This window comes from Drosophila virilis, chromosome 4 (genome assembly GCF_030788295.1).
Source record: "Drosophila virilis strain 15010-1051.87 chromosome 4, Dvir_AGI_RSII-ME, whole genome shotgun sequence".
NCBI classification, from domain to species: Eukaryota; Metazoa; Arthropoda; class Insecta; order Diptera; family Drosophilidae; genus Drosophila; species Drosophila virilis.
The window spans coordinates 21,968,992-21,990,891 of record NC_091546.1 but is presented as its reverse complement, the minus strand read 5'-3'; the positions used below and the strand labels follow the sequence as shown (position 1 = coordinate 21,990,891).

The 21,900-nt window shown below is 42.9% G+C and overlaps 4 protein-coding genes and 1 long non-coding RNA gene across 15 annotated transcripts in view; 2 read left to right on the top strand and 3 right to left on the bottom strand.

Moving 5' to 3' along the window:
- Positions 1-316: 316 nt before the first annotated feature.
- On the bottom strand, positions 317-1,421 carry LOC6628297 (soluble scavenger receptor cysteine-rich domain-containing protein SSC5D). The gene is made up of 2 exons (XM_002051146.4): positions 1,289-1,421; positions 317-1,229 (listed from the first exon to the last, which is right to left on the bottom strand). The coding sequence occupies exons 1-2, from the start codon at positions 1,316-1,318 to the stop codon at positions 444-446; spliced, it is 816 nt and encodes a 271-aa protein (XP_002051182.1). The 5' UTR covers positions 1,319-1,421; the 3' UTR covers positions 317-443.
- Positions 1,422-1,846: 425 nt separating this feature from the next.
- Positions 1,847-2,631, top strand: LOC6628298 (uncharacterized). The gene is made up of 2 exons (XM_002051147.4): positions 1,847-1,939; positions 2,026-2,631. The coding sequence occupies exons 1-2, from the start codon at positions 1,922-1,924 to the stop codon at positions 2,581-2,583; spliced, it is 576 nt and encodes a 191-aa protein (XP_002051183.1). The 5' UTR covers positions 1,847-1,921; the 3' UTR covers positions 2,584-2,631.
- Positions 2,632-3,250: 619 nt separating this feature from the next.
- Positions 3,251-21,172, top strand: LOC26531431 (uncharacterized). 3 transcript variants are annotated; one of them, XR_001450118.3, is made up of 6 exons: positions 3,254-3,693; positions 18,693-18,821; positions 18,878-19,056; positions 19,113-19,321; positions 19,378-19,639; positions 21,021-21,172. It is a non-coding gene; the product is annotated as an uncharacterized lncRNA (long non-coding RNA). The 3 variants fall into 3 exon arrangements; XR_004304462.2 differs by lacking the exon at positions 19,378-19,639 and having other exon boundaries at positions 3,251-3,693; XR_011416708.1 differs by having other exon boundaries at positions 3,256-3,693; positions 19,378-21,172.
- On the bottom strand, positions 3,748-5,024 carry COX4 (Cytochrome c oxidase subunit 4). Its single transcript, XM_002051148.4, has 3 exons — positions 4,931-5,024; positions 4,081-4,502; positions 3,748-4,019 (listed from the first exon to the last, which is right to left on the bottom strand). Exons 1-3 carry the CDS (start codon positions 5,008-5,010, stop codon positions 3,883-3,885), a joined length of 639 nt encoding a protein of 212 aa, XP_002051184.2. The 5' UTR covers positions 5,011-5,024; the 3' UTR covers positions 3,748-3,882.
- sick (sickie) overlaps positions 6,183-21,900 on the bottom strand; it is a 198,760-nt gene continuing 183,042 nt past the window's right edge. For all 9 annotated transcript variants that reach the window (XM_032437816.2, XM_032437817.2, XM_032437814.2 and 6 more), the window contains 4 exons: positions 8,086-10,028; positions 7,769-8,024; positions 7,223-7,702; positions 6,183-7,162 (listed from right to left, as the gene is read on the bottom strand). In XM_032437816.2, the coding sequence (XP_032293707.1) occupies positions 7,043-7,162; positions 7,223-7,702; positions 7,769-8,024; positions 8,086-10,028 (2,799 nt within the window). In that variant the 3' untranslated portion in view covers positions 6,183-7,042. The remainder of the gene's footprint in view (positions 7,163-7,222; positions 7,703-7,768; positions 8,025-8,085; positions 10,029-21,900) is intronic.

Genomic DNA, 21,900 nt, shown 5'->3' with positions numbered 1-21,900 from the left:
GGGTTATCGGCATTGCAGGCGGGCAAAACCACGACTTGTAATGAATGTACTTTAAATACTATATAGCACGCACGCACACTTCATAATGATACTTTTGTATGCATCTTCATTATACTTATAATACTCTGGCAGCTGGTAAGTATTGTGCTCCTCTATATTCTCGATCAAAGCATCAGAAGCCTCTGTCTGTTTGTTTATAAATATCTCTTGTAATTTTTTTTACTTACGGGATGGGCCTGACTGGATAAACAATATATAAATTTGTTTTTCGTTTTCGATATCTGGCCAAACTTTCCAATTAAGAGCCTTACAAGTATTTAATATTCGGCAAGAGTATTTAATATTCGGCAATGCGAAAGTAGACTTTTTACATTATTTTTAATTTATTGTACACGATTGCTTATAATCAAGCTAGTATTAAGAATTCTTATTTATTAGTTTGACTAGCCGCCGTAGCCGTAGGGAGAGCCGTAGCCGCGTGCCGGGCTTGCATAGGGGTAACTGGGCACCAGTGGACGACGTTGGATCACATAGACCGGCGGGTAACCATAGCTGGGATGCTCTGCAGGCAGCTTGGGGCCCTGCTCCGTTGACTGTTCCATGCTCTTGGGGGACTCATCCGACTCGGTGGACTTAGGTTTCTCAGCGCTGTCGCTGTCGCTGTTGCCGTAGACTATACCACGTGCAAAGCCTGGATACTGAGGTACACGTCCAGGTTGATGGAAAACCGGAGCACCATATGGAGAGTAGGGTGACCGCAGTATCGGGTAGCTGGGATAAGGATAGCCCTTATAGCTAGGTACGCCGGGCTCAGGCATAGTTGTGCTCTCCGAAGTGGCCTTGGGCTCAGGATGAGGATATGGATAAGGATAGGGATAGGGATATGGATGTGCATATGGATGTGGATAAGCCAGTGGATGCATAGGAGGCAAGCCTGCTTTCTTTTGAGGCTCAGTGGTTGTTGTTGTTGTTGTTGTCGTTGTGGGAGATGTGCTCTCAATGGGTTGAATTGTAGTCTCCGGTAGAGCAGTTCCTTTGTTAATAATCGCTAAGCTTTCATCCAATTTCTTGATTCCATCATCGGGACGTGCAGTTGCTTTCTCATCAAGCTCCAGCTCAGGCAGAGTCGTTGTTGTCGAGTGTGGCAAGTGCACATCGTCAAGGGTTTCCTCATCACTGTGGACCGCAGCGTCATTGGCCCAACTCTGCGTGCAGCTGAGCGCCAATAGCTGCGCAAAGGTAAGCTTCGGTCAGTCACTGTGCTCATAGAAGAAGTAGTAAGACTTACCTGGCTGATTAGCAATAGCTTGATATGCATATTAGATGATCTCAACCCAAGTGTTAGATGCCAACTGTTGGTCGGAACAGAGCTGGCGCTGGCTTTTTATAGTGCCCCCATCGCTCATCGCCCACAATTTTATTAAACAGAGGGCAGACCAGACAATTAACAGATTATTTCCAATCACACTGTGATTCAAAGAACCTGTATACATGTGTACCAGAACAGAATAAAAATACTGGTTAAACACTCGATAGCGTAATTGTGATTTGCAACTTTTCAATTAATAGATCAATTTTCTTTTCATTGACTAACGAATCGGCTTGAGAGCAACATCCCACACCATAGAGATATGTGGGTTCCGAATTGGTGTTGCACAGTGTAATTAATCTATATAGCAATAGATTTTAGTAAGACGTACAACGCAGGAAAAGGTATTCTGCCTATTGACGCTGGGAATTGCCCGTTCAGAACTAAGTATATCAAATCAGGAACCGCAGCATTGGCTGCGCCCATAAAATCAGGCAGCTGCTCGAATCAATATCGCATGTAATTATGCGTGGAACCCCAATGGGTCCGCTATAAAGGGCGAAAAACCCATCGGTGTTTGGTTTTTTCAAGGGCAACCAACAGAGCGTTAACATGTCCAGCATCAGGCCGGTAAGATGTCTCTACTTGCTGTAGGGTGTAGAACCGAAAGAATTTTCATTAAAACAGTCCACGGCTGTTGTCCTCGTTCTTTACAGCATGCCATGCTCGTGTTGCTGGCTGCAGTAGCTGCAGTGGACACAGAAGTAACATATCTCTTTCATCAATGGAAGGTGTCCACGGCACCACCGCGGCTTTCCACGAGGACGCCCCAAACGATATTACAGCCGCAAATTTCAGCACGAAACAAGCCGACTACGATTCAGGCAAGACCCCCAGCACCAGAAAATGTTAACGATAAAGAAGAAACAATGATCATTAAAGAGGGAGACAAAGTCGAAGCAAATGAGTATCAAGCGCACGAACAGGATTTAAATACAGAATCAACAACGACAGCTTACGTGCCTGAAACAAGTATCTTGCATGACATTCAGACCACACCAGCAAAACCGACTAACTCTACGACCGGAACCACCAAATTAATAGATCTGGCCACACTCGAACCCAAGGAAAATGGCGGCTATCCGTTTGCGAAGCCGGGAAAACACAAGCATGGTCTCCGGCATGTGAAGGCGCACGATGGCTTCCACAACCTGAAGCGCGAGCCTCAATGGGCGCACTGGAATGATAAATTTAAATCGACAGCAAAACCTTAGAATTACAATTAATAAAAACACCCTCTATACGGCTACTGCGGCTCGCAATTCTTGACTTTCTGGGCCCAAAACGAATGCAATTAGTTCGGGACAAGCTCAGATCTATGGGTGCGTAGAAGGTAGCAAAGAGGACCATGAGACTGCTGCACACGGTATGAGTTTCATAATATCAAGTGAGGGCCGAGCTATAACAAATAAAATAGCATCATAAAACAAATTAACGATATAAAATAATAATAATTAACAAGGTTGCGTGCATTGCCTGAGATCTTCATGCACGATTACAGCTATGACTTAATAAATGCAAACAAATAAACATTCTCGATATTCGAAGAAAAGTTTCCACGCCTTATACATACATAAATAATTACATTTATTAAATTATTTAATTTTCATAAGCCGGCAACACTTTGGCCTAACGCCAACAGGTGGCTTCTCGCCTTGAGCTTAGGCAAATAAACTTTCCTTTTCTTTCACTCTGGCACTATGCCTTAATAAATGCAAAGAAATATGTAACTTATTTAATAAGCATTTCCATGATTTCCTTGCTTAACATAAATTAATTTATAGATTTATATATTATTTATATGCTTGTTAAATTTCAGGAACAGCCGAAGCTTTGTTTTAATGCCAACAGGTGGCTCGTGGTGCTAAGCTGTAAAGCATAGTATAAGCTTTGGCCTTAAGGTGGCGCTTTGAGCTCTGTGTAACCGAGAAGCTTTAAGCTTTGGTTAGAGAGTGCATTGTTTTCATTAAGCGCAACCAACTTCACGTAGCTTCAAAATTTTCCGCGTATATAAATAGTGAAACATAGTGTGCAAAATATTCTTAATTAATACAACAATAAGAAACGCATTAGTTACGCGCAGTGCATTGCCAAGTTACCTGTCACCGGATCTAATCAAAGCTCGCTTTATCAGCGCAGCTCTCTCGTGTCACATGCGGCCGCACATTCGCCCCACGAAATCTAACTGTAAATGCGAAATGGTATAAGGCACAAAATGGTTTAAAGAAAAAGAATTATATGTTCAATTATGCAAATTAGATGCTGTTGCTCTGCCTATATGTCGTATTACATATATATGTGTGTGTGGACAGGATTGCAGCCAGGTGAGTTCTCTTCAAGTACTTGTTTTGTACATATCGAAAAAAGAACTGGGCAAGTGTTTTTGGGTTTGGCAGCGGCCATTATTTTAATTTCAACTATTATTTTGCTTGTGGCCACTTAAACATAGACGTCGCCTCACTTTTCGCTTAATTACTTTACAACATGGAATTGCATTCTACGGCGGACTGCGTTTAGTTCTTCCACTTGTTGTTCTCGTAGTCCCACTTGGAGGTTAAGCCGGTCACCGGATTGATCTCCAGATCGATCATGCGCTTCAGCTGCGCCTTCTGGTGCTCCTCATCAAATGTGATGGGCAACTCATCGTAGACTACAATAGCAATATATTATTAGGTACATCTCGCTAACTCCATATAGCCAGAGCCGCTTACCGAACAGGTTCATCAACACGGCAATCCAAATTGCCGCGGCGGTAAAGATCAGGCCCACGCCCAAATGCATCTTCCATTCGCCAGTGCTGGCTTGGACCTCGGCGATCGTCTGGCAGAAACTGGCACGGTAGAGGGCTTTGATCTCCTGTGGGCTCAGCTTCTTCCAGTCGCCCTGCTCCTTGGTGCGCAGCGCATTGATCTCATTGTTGGGCTCGCGGAAGCGCACAGCGGGCATGGGATAATCAACCCGATCTGCATAGCAGGCTGTGCCGTTCCAGCCAAAGCCCACGATTTCACGTTTGCCAATCTTGTCCAAGGTGTGAATCGAGGCAACGCTGCCCACCTGCGCATTGCGCGGCAACTGCGCGGCAAGCTGGCGGCGTAGAGCGTTGTTGATTAGTCTAAGAGCCATAGTTTCAGAGCTGCAACGATAGAGTTCACTTTTTTAACAATGGTTCATTTCGCGATAAGCTAGTGCATGAGGGGGCGCGGGGGTGACGCATACAAGGTTATGTAACAGCTGCACAGGCTACGTGCACGATAAAATGAATATTTAATCAGTTGCAGCCTCTCTGCAACTGCAGCTACTTATTAAATATTATTTATACTTTTAGTACAACGCCTCCAGCGCATATATTTGCTATTTTTCATTGCTCGCGTGCGCCTTGTGGCATCTGTTGTGTAATCGGACATTTTTTCACATTCACATTTTCAGAGGCTGTCCTCGGAAAATGTGTAGCCGTTGCTGCACGCAGCACTCAAAATTCTATTATTTTTTTACAAGCATTTGAAAATGATTCAAATAATCTGCGCAAAAGTTAACTTTTTTATAAACTATATCACAAATTACCAAATGTGTAGACGGGCACGGCTTGTTCTGGATAGAGTTGTTATCGGTTTGTTTGGAATAAGTTCATATGAACGAATCATTGGAATTGAACCATCGCCGGCGATATATATATTTATTGAGTGGAACGATAATATCGATATATTGTTAAAATCTAGCAAATGCGACATATCGCTGTCACGAATATACGCATTTCAGCGCACTTTTCAAATTGCGTTGAAATCGTGCTCGAATTGCTTTTAGCGAAATACTATCACACAACCTTTAAGTTTTGCTAACTTTGTTTAATATAAACACGCAAATATATGCATAACATATGCATACTTATGTTTTTTTTTTTTTCATAGAAAAGTCAAATTAGAGTAAAAGTATATTTGATCACTTACATGCGTCTTTTCTCAAATCGGTTAACATCGATTTGAAGTATATATTTGATGAATTCATTTTATAAAGTTAATGCTGAAAATTGATGCTATCTCAATTAAAGACAACCTGAGTTGATCGATTTTAAAATGATTTCCCTAAAAAATAATTATCTCGCAGCCGTTTAGCATGCATTAAATTAGTACTTTTCGTGTCTCAGCTGCGGGCGTTAGATGGCACACTTTTTGAAAATTATTTGTGTTGAATTTCATTTATATTTCAGCCCTATAGTATGCTTTAAATTTTGTAGTGCCAATTCTGTGCTGCTAAGCATTAGGTGATGCTCTTTCTCCCATAGATGGCTCTCATATGTTCGATTTACTTTACAACCCTGTTTGTATACTCCTAATAATTCCACTTGCTTCTGCTGCTGGCCATTAGATGGCGTCAGGCGGCTTTAAAATAGGGTTTTTCTAACGCCCGTTAAAGAAAAACATGATATTTATATAATTTATTATATGTAATTTAATTTATTTGATTTTGATTTGATTTCACATCTCATAAATGTACACAGTTAAATTAGACAGAGACAGGACATATAATTGCAATATTGTATTTTATATATAAATATGTATTTTAGCTGTTAGTTTTGGTTTGGTTTAGACGTCATGCTTGTTAATTTTGCTATTTGTTATTTTGGGGGATTGTTGGGGGCTTTACGTATTTGATTTCTTGCATTTATGCTGCTGCTGTGGTTAAGCGCTGTATGGCATAATAAATTGTTTAAATAGTTATCGTTTTTATAAATATGCAATATGTTTGTAACAATATTTAATAATAATTATGCAAATAATTAAACTAAAGTGAAAGCTTTTTCCTTTAAATGTACATCTTGTAAATATTGGTAGTAGCAAAAACTTAGGGCTACATTTACAATAGGTTTTTTTTTTCGTTTTGTTTTTGTTTATCGATATTTTGTTTGGGTATAAAATGTTGATACCATCGTAGAGTTTGTTACTTAAATGTAGTTAGGTTTGTTTTTGGTTTTCTATATACAAAAAGTGTGCTTTTTTTTTTCTTTCATTAGCAATTCTTTAACATTATATGTTGGGCTTTCTTTTCAATTTATTTTTTGTCTTTGGCCTGCGCTGAGCTAACGCAATTGGTTACCAGATTTTATGAATATAGATGCATGATTTCATTATTTATGGTTTACTGATGTTGGCAATTTGCATTTTTAACAAGTGCGCTAAAAAGTGCAATTCTACATAGGAGACAACGGAAGAGTGAGAGAGAAAGAGTAAGAGAATGATAATACACCCAGAGAAATATCGCTCTCAATTCTATTTTGAAAGAGTTAAAACTGATAGCGATTTGTTCTTTGTAATTGCTGAATATTCATGATTTCATTATGGACAGTAAATTATGCTTGATTTAATTAGCAACTATTTATAGTGCGAATTGGCAATCGAGTGTGCAAACAATTTTGCCAAGATTTCGAGTACTTAATTTACATATTTTCTGAGTGTAGGTTGATAGATTGTTGGTTTTGTGCAAATGGAAAACTCTTGAAACTGCTTTTGAACTCTTATGCGAAAGTAGTGCAAGAAATTTCCTTTGTGGCATGTGTGTGTGTGGGAGTGGGAGTGTGTGTGCGAGGGTGTGAAACAGTTTCCAAAGGCGCTCAGTTGCAACGCAAACAAAAAACAATTAATTTGGCATGTAAGAAGTTAAGTTCGGGAAAGGGACGCACTACTCGGCGCCCGCCGAGCTGTCTGGCGTTACATTAGAGTCCAGACTGGCACAGTCTGATTCCTGATCCTGGGTCTCCGAGTAGTTGGCTGCCTCCTGCAGACGCATCAGCATGTTTAGCTAAAGAATTGGAAGGAAATCAATACAGGTTTTTTAAAAGAGTTAAGCCAAAATAGTTACCAAGGGATCCTGTTGCTCGCCATTGCTGAGGGCCACGCCCTCCAGGCCGACATCCTCGGCATTTATCTGACGCAGCGGCGGCACCGAGTCCGGTCCATAGGGCCAGGGATAGGAGTTGCGTATGAAGGCCGAGGGATCGTTCCAGGCGCCACCGCGTCGCCCATAAAGCTGCACGCCCTCGCGCACCGCCTCGATCAGATAGGGCGACAGATGATAGTTCCAGATATCTGTGAACCACACCTGCGAATCCTTCAAGTCCAGCGGGCAGGAGAGGAACAGGCGCGGTCCAATGGTCACATCACTGGAGCTGTGCACCTCGAGAAAGCGATTGATGTGTTGCCAAACGGACGGCAGCCAGGCGAGTACCGCGGCAAGCTCGGACTGCGCATGCTGCGTCTGCAGCTCCAATTGGAACAGGCGACGGCGCAAAAAGCGACCGAGGAAGCCCTTCACAGGCTCCATGTGGTTGGCCGTGAGTACCTGTCAAGTGATCGAATGGATAAGGTTAATGGACCAGACCTGCCTTGCAAGGGATGAATAACTTACCCAGCGGAAGTTGTGATGCAGCTGCAGATTGGTTGTGTTGCAGGTGGCCTGCGACATGGTGCCAATGATGCAGGGCAGCTTGGTGGCCGGCCCGGCGCTGAGCAGACACGAGAAGACATCACCTAGTGCGGAGGCATGATGCAAATTGTCCAATATGATCACAGATGGCAGCTCCGAGACGCCATTCGCAATGGCCGCCTGCTCGGCAATGTGGCCCAAATATTGCCGCAGGTCCTTGGAGGTCTTGTGATCCACGCTGCAAACAAATGGGCAAACGGATTAGCAGAGCATTTGGCTAATGCGTGAAAGGAACTCACTTGAACGTGGCGATGGCCTCCGATGGGTTACCACGGCCCGCGCGTGCCACCAAAAACTCGGCTAGACGGCGCGCTAAATAGGATTTGCCCGTGCCGCTGGGGCCGCACAGGATCAAGCGTCGATGCTCCGTTAGCAAACTTATATATCGATGCACAATGCTGCGCGGAATGAGGCTATCGAAGGCCAGACTGCCGACACCCTGTAGGCATATATACAGGGTCTTCACATTGCCCACAATATAGCCGCAGGGCAGCAGCTCCGGGAAGCCCATTTCAGGGCCACGCTTCGCCTCGCCCAGATGATACGATGTAATCGAGTCTGTGTTGAGGCCCAAATTGGTGCCGGGATCAATGCGTGCCACATAATCCTTAAAGGACTTGCGCACAATATAGTCTAGATTCTGCCAGGTCGTTTTGCCCGAGATGTAGGTGCAGGCAATGATAAACTCATTCGTACCAGATGCCTGACGCTCGCCCTGCTGCAGTTGCTGCAGTTGCTGCCCCTGGCCCTGGCCCTGCTCTGCCTCGTGGCTGGCAATGATGGCGCCATTCGCATAGAAGTCGTCCAGTTCGAGCAGCTCCTCGCAGTACTTGGCAAACGATTCGGGCTGGCCCAAGTAGCAGGCAATCGCTATCTTCTTGCCGTCGCACACATCAGGCAGCTCCTCGACGGTGCTGGCCATATGCACCGGGCTGCCCAGCTGTGCCGCCTCCAGCGCAGGTGGCGGTGGCGTCAAATCGATGTGTGTGTTCGGACTGAGCGGCGCTGCGCCGGACGCTGCACCTGGCGCTGGCGGCGGCGGTGGCTCCGGCGCAGGTGCCGGCGGCATGCAATCCTCCTCCAGCTCTTCGGTTAGACGTGGCGGCAGCTCCATTGGTGGCCGTGCATTGCCGTCGGCCAGTGAGTAGCGGCGCGAGGCATCCGAGCCGCCGGCGCCACCGCCCAGCGAGCCATTCGGGCTGATGGCCTGGCCCAGGCTAGCCTCGGAGCCGGCAAGGGAGCGACTGGTGACCAGTTTCTGGAGACGTTCGTTATTCTGCTTGAGCGACATCATCTCGGCGCGCATCTTGTTCATCATGTCCTTGAGGCTCTCCAGCTGTGAGGCTGAGCTGAGCGCCTCCAAACGTATATCTGTGAGCACCAGATCCTTTTCGCGCAGCTGCTTCTTCAGATCCTCGACCACATGTTGATCCTCCTGCTCAATGGCATCGATGGGCTTGGCATTGTCTATCAGCGTCACCGTCTTTGCCGGACTGCTCTGCTTGCTGGACGCATTCGCTACGGGCAGCGGTGGTGCCGGCTGCGTGGCCAAGGCGGCCAAGCCCAGTGGTTCGCCGTGTCCGTGTCCGTGTCCATGTCCATGTCCATGTCCGTGTCCATTAGGCAGCGGCGTCTTGCTGGAGCTGTGCTCGTGCTGCTGCTGATGATGCTGTCCCACATGGCGACTTGTCTTCGAGATCTTGGCATTGCGCGAAAAGGCCTTGGTAAAACTGCTGCGCAGCCAGCCCTTCTTCTTGTTCGCCTTGTTCTTATCCTGCGCCGCCGAGCAGCCCGAGCTGATGGAGTTCAGCGAGCACATCGAATCCGTGCTGTGCTGTCGCTGCATGGCCACACCCCCACCCCCACCCACACCCACACCCAGGCCCAGGCCATTGCCGTTTGTATTGGCATTGGGATTTCCAGGTCGTGCATTGCCCACGGGCACTGGCGGCGGCTTCTGCTGCAGCATCAGCTCGTTCTGGCTCTGGCCCTGCGTCTGCACGCCCATGCTCTGCATGTGCGCGGTGGTCAGGCCCGCCTGGATGGACTGCTTGCGCAGCAGCTCAATCGTCTGCCGCATGTCTGTCAGCTCCCCATCCTTGCGCTCCGCCGTCGCCGTCAGCTGCTGCAGGCGATTGGTCATGTTGGTTAACGATTGCTCGAACGCAGAAACTACATGCGCCTGCAAAATAGAGGGTAGAAGGCAACACGGTGAAAAAAACTTCTTGATTTATAACAAATACATAGTTTGACCTTAAAATTTAAGCCAAGCTCGACTTGAAGAAATAAGTGTGAAGAGTTAAAGGATTTTCGCGCTTGCTTATAAGTTAATAGTAATTCATAATTGGGCTACTGAACAACTTTGATCTAATATGAGTTGGGTTTGAACCGTCAATTTCTCATTTGACAAAGGCAGACAGAAGGAAACATCAGCTTTTTGGTGAATCGCTGCAGCGATTTTGGCATTCATTTTAATACGAAAAGTTCAAAAAAGTGCTTTAAATTTAATTCGGAAATTGGTTTCAAGCGAGTAAATAAGCTGGTGGTGGCGGGAGGGAGGGGGGGGGGGGCATGGAGTACCTGCTGCATCAATAATTTATCATCACAATTGAGTGGCCCGTTCCCCGCCACGCCCCCTGCCAAGTACTATGCAACCCGCACGTCACAATCGTGCACGGCATTTTAAGCCCTGCTTGATATGCAAGTGGTTCCTCAACTGGTGTCTGGTGGCCTGGACAGAGATGACTCATGACTCATGACTCCTCATGCCTGAGCCTCTAAGCGCAGCTTTAAAAACTTCTTTCAAAACTTGCCTCACAGCACAGACTGTCCAGACACCTGCGTCATAAACAAGCATTAGAACCTGTGCCCAGCTCCAGGCAAGTTCATGGTTGGATTTTTTATGATGCGACGTGACCGGCGCGCTCTCCATGGCTGCCGCTTGCCGATGGGTCATTGGGAGCGCTGGCGGCACTCATTTTGTCAACGAGCTGCTGCATTTGTGAGGGCATTAATTCTCGCAGAGAGAAACATAGGAAAGTTTAGAGCAGAGCAGGCGAATAACTGTTTCAAGTTAATGAGCGCTATTAAAGTATAAAACAAGTACGAAGTTAGCAGTCGACTGCACAATACTCTCTCGTTTCCTCTCCCTCTCTCTGAATAATAGGGGCAGCGACTCTCAAACTGTAATCCCAAGTCAATAAAGCAGTTTATATGAGTAAATATGAAGGTTTGGCATCTCCAGGTGCTATAGATTGTGCTTATACGAGCAAATAGAAGGTCACTTTGACTTGTGACGAGCCAATATACTTGTTATTAACTTTGCAAGCAGAGCATAGTCAAGTTAGATGTATATATGTGTTAATATGACTCAGCGCGGAAGTTGTAATTGCACTTTGCTGTCCAGACGTGAGGGCATGCCAAGGGTAGGCAAAAGAAAAAAAAAGACCGGAAGCAGCAGCAGCAGCAGCTAATGCTGAAGTGGCTTCAATGGGCAACGAATGAATGGGCGAATTAGGTCTTGAGTTGGGAAAGTGAATGATGAAGTCAACTAATGCCAATGGGTTGCATCTGCAGTTGAACTTATTAAGTAATTGAGTTGGGGAACAAGCCAACTGCCCTTTATCATTTTCTCGCATTGTCATTTGATATTGGAAATATTATTTATGGAAATTACTTAAGTATCCCAATTAAAGTACTTAGAATGCTTTCTAGCAAGATTAAGTTGAAAGATTACCTAATAGTTGCTTACTGCTTATTTCAAAATAGAAATTTATTTTGTGTGTTGCTACTCCCTCTTAGCATATGCCAATAAGCTGTAAGGAATGCTCAGGTAATTCTGTTAATTAACGCAACATTAGCATTGGCGTGCGGTTAGTTCATAGGAAATCAATAATAATACATGATGCATGGATGATATCATCGCACAGTTGTCTTTTGACTATCTATAGTCGGTCACGCCCCGTTTTAATTAAATGGGAGGAATTTGAATTTTTGTCGTAAGCCAAGTAAAGCTGACTAAACGCTATCGCAGTTAGTTATTAACCGACTCGTAACGCTCGTATCTCTCGTATCTCCCCTACCGTCTTACGTGCCTATGTTTCGTTTATTGATAAGCATCTAACACGTTTCACATTTTAATTTGCGTGCCGCTTATGCAAATTAAGTCAAGTCGACACGCTCAACAACAGCAACAACTGCGACAACAACCACAATTGGCCGGCTTTAAAATGGAAAAATAGGTTTGAAATAAAGCAAAACAAAATATTGGCCACTTCTAGAGCTCAACTTGTCCACAGAGTTCAAGGACGGCACTTGAATTGCCCGTTCCGCTGAGGCTGAGTTCATTTTTAAACGTTTTTATTTTGCTGCTGTTTTTACTAAAGTCTCGCCCCACGCCCCCACGCCTAGCTTCAAAACAGATCTATCTTGATAAATTGTTTGATATCTGACTTTAATTGCTTTTGCACAAGTTTCGGCACGAATTGGCACTCCAAATTTCTATAAAACTCAATATTATAAGGTATATGTAAATATATATATCGGGCTCAGGGCAGTAGGTGCTTAGCTTTAAAATGTAAAGCACCTCATTTGTGGTCTCACGTGTTACGCATACGCACCGTAATCAATTTTTATGTTTCACCTGAATACGTGAGGCGGCTTCACAAATGTGGCACCACGAAATAATGTGAAAAGTTGGCAAGTTGCTTTTGTGGCATGTGGCAACTCCCTGAAAAGGGTTATCTAGGATCTTGGGTTTTGGGTGTTAGGAAGCGAGAACATGGTTTTCTAATGTGGGGCTTAAGCGACTAAGCAAGGGCGAAAATAAAAAGGTTGTTTGGAGCACGTTCTGCAGAGCGTAAGATATAATTTAATTAGTCTGGCAACGTCAGCGCAGTCTAACGCCAAAATGTTTCGCATGCTAATTATGTTGATGATAATGTAAATGTAAACTGAGTTATAGAGCAGCGGGTAGCGCTGATTGCGTTTAATATTCAAGAGTATTCAAGAGCCAAAACTTTTTTATTAACTGGCAAACTATTCAACTTTCTGGCAACTCTGACAAATATTTCATAGAAAATGCAAGCTGCAAAGTGAAAAACCAAATTGCTGAAACAAGAGAAACGAATGCAATTGACATTGAAAAGCGACAATCAGAAGGACATCAAATGAACATCAAACAACAGCAGCAGCAACATTTAGAACAACAACAACAGCTACAAGGGAGAGAGAGAGCAACAATATATTTGCAATTGTTGCATGCTGCCCCCAACTCTTAAAGTAGCTCTCAAACTGTATGGCTTTGGCCAAATGTCTGCAATGTTGCTATTGCTGCTAATGTTGCAGCTGTAGTTGCAGTTGCTGCTGCTGCTGCTGCTGTTGTTGTTGTTGTTGCTGCTGCTGCACTTCATTAGCACAGCGACGGCAACGGAGCGTAAAGAAACGCGTTACGCCTCGACGGGCAATGTTAGCGAAAAGGGAGAGGGTGAGTGAGAGAGAAAGGCAGAGACAGACAGACAGAGAGAGAGAGAGAGGGAGGGATAGAGCCAGCGAGTGAATGGCATATGGAAAGTCGGTTGTGTAGGGCTCCGTATGCTAAACAACTTTAGCAGCAACATCAGCAATAACAGCAGCAGCAACAGCAGCAACAAAAGTTGCCAACTTTAATTCGACTGTCAGAGTTGCTGGCGCGTGAGATGTTGCCGTTGTTGTTATTGTTGTTGTTGTTACTATTGTTGCTGCTGCCTAATTTATTGCTTGCAATTTGCAGACAGCACAGCACAAAGTTCAAGTTCAATGGCAGCAGCAACCAAAGCAACAGCCGCAGCAGCAGCAACAACTACTTGGCAGCTTGGTTTTAGTTTTTGGTCAGCAACTTTGCTGAACCAATTTTAACAAGTTGCCATTGCTGATAGCCTGCGTATCAGCTTTAGATAACAGTCAACTATTGATAAGGCAGCGGCCTTCGATTAGCTGCATAGTTAGTGTCTAGTTGCTTAAGTAGGTCGCCGGCAACAACGACAGCAACTGTTTCATGTTGCTGGCGTGCATAAATCATGGTGTTGTCGCTGCGGCAGCGACAACCACTTGACAATTGCTGTTGCAGACATCGGGCACACATGTGTTGCCTCTGGCAGCAGCATGCCACGTAGGCGTGTGCACTTTGACCTTTTCAAATGATTTATGCCCCGGCAACAGCAACTGCAGCAGCAATTGCAACTGCATCTACACTTGACATTTGTTTGGCCGAGATGCTGCGAAGGAAGTGTAACAGTTGTCATTGCTTTGCGATTTATTATGCAGGCTGGTGGGGGGCGTGGCATTGGAAATTTGCCAAGCATTGCACAGTGAAAGTTTGACAGCCACTGGCAGGCATCAAGTGCGGGCGTTTGTCTAATTAATGATTAATGAAGGTCGCAGGTTCAAGCCAGCTGCCAATTTTCAACTTTTTTCTTCTGGTTTTTCAGCTGCTTCAAGTCGCAAAATGCGCAGAGGTCTAATCAATTTGACCCTGTGCCAAAGATAAACACATCTTCCTAGTTAAAATGATTGATTTCTGCTGCGAATTATGACTGAAAATTAAAAAGCAAGCTTTTCAGAGACGGCCCAAGCTAATGGAATGAATAGTTTTCTTGAAGTATGCAGCATGGGGTAGATAAGTGCAGGCACTTAATCTAAAAATATATATAAATGTTTTTCATAACGCAATATATAATCGCGAGTGGCCACTGCATTAGATAAGATAAGATATTTGCGGGCGTTAGTTCTGGTAATTACACTTTCCAATCTTATCGCCTTCACAGTAATCGCCAGTGCTAGCAGAAGAGAGTGTCCACGGTTGAGACTCTTTTGATATAGATCTTAAGTTGAAATCAAATATTGTGCTCAAAAAAGTTTCGGCAGACTTTTAATTAATATTTCTCGAAAGGTTTCACATATCTTTATTTCTGAATTTCTCATTGATTTCCTTTGCCATTTGCCGATCAGTTTATTTTGCATTTTATTTGGCAACGCCTCAAAAACTGTTTGCCTTTGGCCAGGTTATCCTGATCACAACACAGTTGCCGCCACATAATAAACTGATTAACAAACTAATCCAATGCGATTGTTTACGACTGAGATGACTGTATCCAAAGCTGAACTCAGCCAGAGATGCGACATGCGCATCGTTTCCACTTGGACGAGCTACGACTGGGCAGCCAGAGCCGTGAGCAGCGGCAGAAATAGCAAATCATCATTAAGATCTTGTCTGAAGGAGAGAGAGGGAGCGAAAGACGTAGGCAGAGGGGCAGCTGGCAGTTGGATTATGCTCGAAGTGAGAGAAACGGCACCACAGACACGCCGGACCCACACGGGACCACAGTCACAGGCACAGGCACAGGCACAGTCTTTGATCTTGAGCCGCCTCAGAGATCGAACTCTGGACAGTGGCTGGTGAAAGACAAAGATTGTAGTTTCCATTATTTGCACAAGACTTCTCTGTATAGCTGCAAAGCTTCTCAATTCTCGTTTCTCAGCGATTGCGCTTTGCAATTTCGCGGCATTGCACAAATTTGTGGCTTAGATAAATTTGCCATTTGGCTAATGGCCAGAACAACTACTTACGATACCCCCAAGTGTGCTTGAAATTGATCTGAGTTCGGTCACTTACCTGCAATGGGAAGAAAAGGAAAGAGATTGTCAATTTTAACTGCATTTTACAGAATATGTAGACATTAATTATAAATTACTCGCGGGTTTTTAAGGATTGGTCTTGCACAACAGATACGATAACAGGCAGCCCAAATAGATAATTCAAGCTAAGAATTTGTACAGGCTGCATCGATAAATATATTATGCAAGCAAACGAAATATTTACAACGAAAATGGAAGTTTTCATTTCATTTCCAATTGAGTTTTGTACTCAAAGCAAATGTTTTTAGTTTCTTCAATCGTAAAATTCTCATATTTGTGCATTTAGCTCTAATATCCCCACCACTTGACATGAAACCCATTTATAAGACCCTCCAGTCATTAATTTACAATCGCTTAAGATCCCCATTTGAGTCAATTTCCCCCAAAGACAACAACTTGAGCATTTCCACTTGTAAATCTCCTACTTACAGCCCAGTTCCCCTTTCCATACTCCCCCTTCCCACTCCGCGTCCCTTCTGGAATGAGTTGTCTTTTTTTCTTAAAGAGCGACACGATCAATGTCCATTGAAGTGTGCATTGTTCTGTTTTCTTTTTTTAATTTTATTTTTTTTTTTTTTTTGGTGTTTCATTGATTATTCGATTTCAAGACCGGAAGCCACAAAAGACACACGTTCAGGATTACAACAAAAAGTAATCCATATGCGATTGTGTGTGTGTTAAAAATAAAACTCATGGAGAAGCAGAAACCTCAGACATCACATTTCAGACATCAGACCTCAGACCTCAGACCTTAGTCCAGCAACCAGTTTTTAATGCTTTGATTTTTATACCCTTACGGAGAGTATTCCAATATTCTTACGAAACGTGCTAAGCATTTCAAAAAGCACTGATATATATGTGTATCAGATCAGATAGATATATCTATATCACATACATTTGTCATACAAGATAAAATATATAACCAAAGGAACTTCGCAGCCAAGGGGTGTTAAGCTTCGGTATTTAATCCTGTCGAGTGTATTCAATTTTCGGCGTGCTGCTTTAAATATTTACAAACTTCGATTCGACAAGGCAGAGTAAAAACTTTATTCGTCTTTTTTATCGGAAGGGCAGTCGCAGGTCTTCAGTTTCATCTTCAGCGTTCTGTTTGTCCATTGTTGTTTGTTGTTTGTTTTGATTCTGGTTTTGTTGTCGAGTTTGTTTGAGTTTGCTTTCGCTGCCAGCGCTGATTTCCTTGGGGAGACTGTCAAACAGACGCGCTCGTCCTGCGACCTGTGGACCCTCTGAACAGCTTCATCAGCGTCGAAGTCTTTGTCTTTGTCTTTTTTCTCTCTATTAAAAGTGCGCACCGAAACGAGTTTCAGCTGCACTGCAAACAGGTTTTCTCCTCTGCTGGCTTTCGGTTTATTTATTTACGTTTTTTTTATTTTTCGGCTTAGACACCTGTGACTCTTTGTGAACCGAGGCCTGGCCTGGCTTGTTCAAATAAATATTTATGAATTAAGCAGATACAAATTGTATTTGTCATAAATTAAAGGCTGCCACTGCAGCCAAGAATTTAGAAACCATGTTAAAAAACCAAAAACCCCAAATAGCACAAGCAAAAAAAGATACCAAATAACTGCGCATAGATCAGGTGTTGCTGTCATGTTGCCTTTGACAAAAAACAAGCCGCCAAAACTCAAGAAAGAGCCAGCCAGGCAGTAAGTCATTCAGTAAGTCAGTCAGTCATTCAGTCAGTTAGTCATTGAGTGAGCGCTCAGCGGGCTGCCTTGTGGCAATTATAACGAGTATCTATCAGATACAAATAATGCATATAAGTATATATATATATACATACATGTATGTAAGTTGCATGTGCAGACAGGCCGTCGGTCGGTCGGGCAGCCGCCTGGCTGTCACTATACACAATCGCCACATCTCGTTTATCAGAAATTGTTTTTAATAAGCGATGCCAAAAGATAAAAACTAACGAGTTACTTAAGCGCAGTCGAGCTCTGCAGCAACCCATTCATTGGCTTGCCAATTTGTTGGCATTTGTCGGCGTTATTTACAGTTTTTTTAAAATTTTGTTTATTAATTATGCATGAGACGTTTGCGATACAGTCGGGCTACTGCTAAAAAACTAGAGCAGCAGCCTTGCATTAGAACAAGCGAAAAAGAAGAGCTTGGAATATACTAAAAGAGTGCTCAAGTTGACAGATGTACGCGATTGCAATAAATTGTTGCTATATGGCACTAATTGCGAGTTTAAGGTGAACGTGTTAATTATTTTAAAATTATTTTATAAAAGGCAACTGAGTTTGTAAAGTTGATTGTATTTAAACAAAAAACTGTTGCAACTAAGAGTAAGAGTTAATGTCTGACTAACTCGCATACATATTCACTTATTAGTCTTCTGTTTATTATCTTCCACATGTCTATTTCTGTTAAATAACAATGACTACAAGGCATAGCGATTCGTTTTGATTCATTTGCAAAATTTGACATTCAATAAATTTGATAAATTGACAGTCAAGTTTTTACCTATGTAATACAATTAATAGAGCTATATTGCGTTTGATTGATCAATCAAAATCACATCAATCAGCTTTTGATGATGGCATTCTCTTCGGCTATTGCCAAATATGTTAATTTCGTATGGAATGCTATCAATTAAAGGCAATCAGCATTTGACATTCAACTTGATCTAATTGAACCAGTGAACCGGCTGTGGTCAGCCATTCAGTGGGGCACAGTGCTGCTCAAACTGTAATTATGATCGTGCCACTCGTGATCGTTTCACACGCCCGCCAACAATCTGGCCAAGCTATCAAACTACCAATTTCACTTTTCATTTAAAGCCTCGCCGCTTCTCGTCTCGAGTTACCAACTTAAATTGGCAGCTGTTGAGCTCCTCGGCGCCTCGGCTGCTCATAAATAAACATGAAAAACGCTTTAAAACTCGCTGCCATTTGCTAAGCCAAAAAAAAAGATCTATAAAAACCCGATTTAAAAAAGCGCCAAATCGGAAAAAATAAATATATTAAATGTACTCGACAAGCGGCTTATCTGGCAACTTTATTTGCTTTGAAAGTTGACATTGATTGGACCCGCAATTGCCGCATTTGTGCATGGACTTGTGGGCCAAAAAAAGATTCCTCTTGTGATTGTTTACAAACTTGACTTCAAACATGTTTTCTATATATAACTGACTTCTCTGCCATTCTAGGACTGCTAGACTGCTGCTGCAAGAAATAATTCATTCTATATGCGAAGAACGACGAATCCATCTCTGAATGGAGTTATCTTTTGCATTGACTGCACCAGCGCTACATTAGGCTGTTTGCTCTGTTACCAGGTAAGAGTATAAGTTCAAGGTCTTTCAGTTAATTTCACATTATCCTACAATTTCAGGCGATTTTTGGACAAATTTGCCCTTTTGCCGCGGCTCAGTTGGCTTTCACTCGTCTCCTTAGCGTGGCCAAAGAATCTACTAACAATGGCCAACTCCCGTCGTTAATGAGGCCACGGGCTCTGAGCTACTTTGCACTCAATACAAAAGCGCTATATTAAGCCGTTCGCTCTGTTACCAGGTAAGAGCATAAATTAAAGGTCTTTCAGTTCATATTACAATATCCAACCATTTCAGTTAACTTAAGCGTGGATGGGGTTGATGTTCTAACTGCGGATGTATTGCTCTCCTTCCCGTGATTCCGCAGCCTGCAGCCTGCTTGCGCATCTTCGCCCCCTTGCCCTGGTCAAAGGACTCGCTGAGAAGGCCAACTCCCACTCACGGTGAGGCCACGGGCTCCGAACTACTTTAAAAGCACCTCATCAGCTTGTTCGCTGTTTTACCAGGTAAGAGCATAAGTTGAAGGTATTTTAGTTCATTTTACATTTTGCTACTTTTTCAGGCGAACAACACCGCCAACTTGGCGAGATGGTTTTGGTATTTTAACTGCGCATGTATTGCACTCCGCCGACAATGGCCAGCTCCCAATAACCCTCAATGCAGATCGATTCAGTTGCTCCTAACAAGCCCATTGCATTGAGAATTTTCAAAACCCATAAGGATATGATAGAGCTATGCTTATTTTTATAAAAGGACAATCTCTAAATTTCAAGGACTATCGTGATTTCCTTTGGCGAATCCATAATCCTCATCCGTGCATATAAGTATAAGTTTAGAAATACTAGAAAGTCCTTCGAATAGCCAAGATAAAAGGACATTTGTCTGTAGAGAATATATGATGTATTTGGCCCTATCCTTGCGAATCCTGAAAAGTTGTATGTAGAACAACTTGTATGGACTAGGGCTATCAACTAGCCAAAGGACATCAAAATCGTTGTTGTAGTTTTCAAGATATTAAGGATTTTGTTTTCAGTCTACTTTCTAGCGCATCGGCACAAATATTACCAAGTCCATGATTCTTAGACAAGCCTATAATATTTAAATGCAGATCGATGCAGTGGGTCTCCACGATCAAAACGCAACATGTCCTTTAAAAATCTGAGGGAATATGGTCGAGTTATAGCTATTTTTCTAAAAAGGATACTTTTACAGAACTGGCCATATTTTGGGCATTTCAAGGACTTTCGGCAAGTCCTTTGACCATCAGAATGTCCTTGTTTTGCCGATTAAGAATATATAATGAAAAGGACGTAGGTCCTTTAATCACTAAGATATAAGGACATATATTTTGTATTTTAAAATTGCTATATCTCAGCCGAATCCTTGCGGATCCTGACAAATCCTGTGTTAAACAAATGGTATGAACTAGGACTACAAACTGGCCAAAGGACATACAAATCGTCCTCGTGGTTTCCGATATACGGCCACTTTTCTAAAAAGGACATTCTTTTTATGGCCATATCCTGGCCAAATCCGGCAGGATATCCGAACGAAATACTTTTTTGAACTCGTGGGAAGCAATACTATCGATTGGCATTCAAGGATTTCCAGGATTCGACAAAAAATTTCACTAAAATTTTTTATAGGGGTTTAGTCAGGAAATGGCCAAAAATTGAAAAAATCGGAACTAACTTCGCCATTTGAAGGACTATCGGGATGTCCTTTGGACAGTAGATAGCCCTCATCATCCCATTTACGAATATGCAACCCAAAGGACGAAAGTCCTTCAGACAAAAATGTTTTAAGGACAAATTTATAAACCAAAAATAGCTTATAACTCGGCCATATCCTGGCGTATCCTGGCGAGTCATGTGTCAAAAAAATTGTATTGACTAGGACTACCATCTGGCCAAAGGACATCAAGATTGTCCTTCTAGTTTCAGAGATATCGCTATTTTACTGTAATTGTATGAATTCGGGCAATTTTCCTTGCGGCCAGCGACTGAAAATTTACCAAGTCCAGGATTCTTAGATGACCCCATAATGTTTTAATGCAGTTCGATGGAGTATGTCTCCACGATCCTAACGCACCGTGTCCTTTGAAAATCTGCAAGGATATGGCCGAGTTATGGCTATTTATATCCTCTAAATGACCTTATATGTGTCGTGACAATTTTAATGTAAATGTGTCTTTTATCTTTCCAGATTGAAGGATTTAAGGACTCTAATCAATTCTAAGGATTTCTACGAATCCAACAAGGCTACTCCTGCCAGAATCGGGCTTATATTAAGCTAGATATAGTCATTTTAACATAAAATCGAAAATACATGTAAAAACAACAAATTTGTTAATTTAAACAATAATAAATAATTAATTTATAATTATTTAACAAATTCCTGTTTTTATTTACTTCCAAAGTATAAGGGATTGCAAAAAATTCAAAAATTAACGGTCGTTAAAAATCTGTCCGTTGGTTGCCGAGATTTTTCTAAAATTCAGCCGAAGTACCAGGCGAACATAATTGACCAGAAGGTAGCAAAAAAATTTCAGCGGTTGAAAATTTTCATTGCATACCCGAAAGGGGCTCGCTCGTCGCCGGCTGGGTCGCAAGATTTGTACTAAAAATTGACTGAAATACCAGGCGAACATAAATGCCCAGCAGGTAGACGAAATCTTCGAAAAAAAAATTCATTGCATACCCGCACGGGGCGGAAATTTAACTCATTTAAAATGAGTTATGTTAAGTAACAGATCATGTTAAATGAGTGCTGTAAGGACGGGTATTTAGCAGAAGCTGCAGCTGCAGCAATGTACAGGGGCTGCTGAAAGAAATAGCATACATGTTTTTGGACCATTTTGGTGCAAATTTTGCAGGACTCTGCGTTTTTAGGTTCCCAAGGACTATATCAATGGTATGGTATAACCAAGGATATGATAGTCAACTAAGAACCATTTAGGGGCATAGCTGTTTCTGGGGGCGGCTAAAAGAAAAATCATACATATTTCTTGACCATATTCTTGCGCATTTTGCTAGAATCGGGTCCTTTAGGTTTACCAGGACTATATCTATGGTATGGTATGACC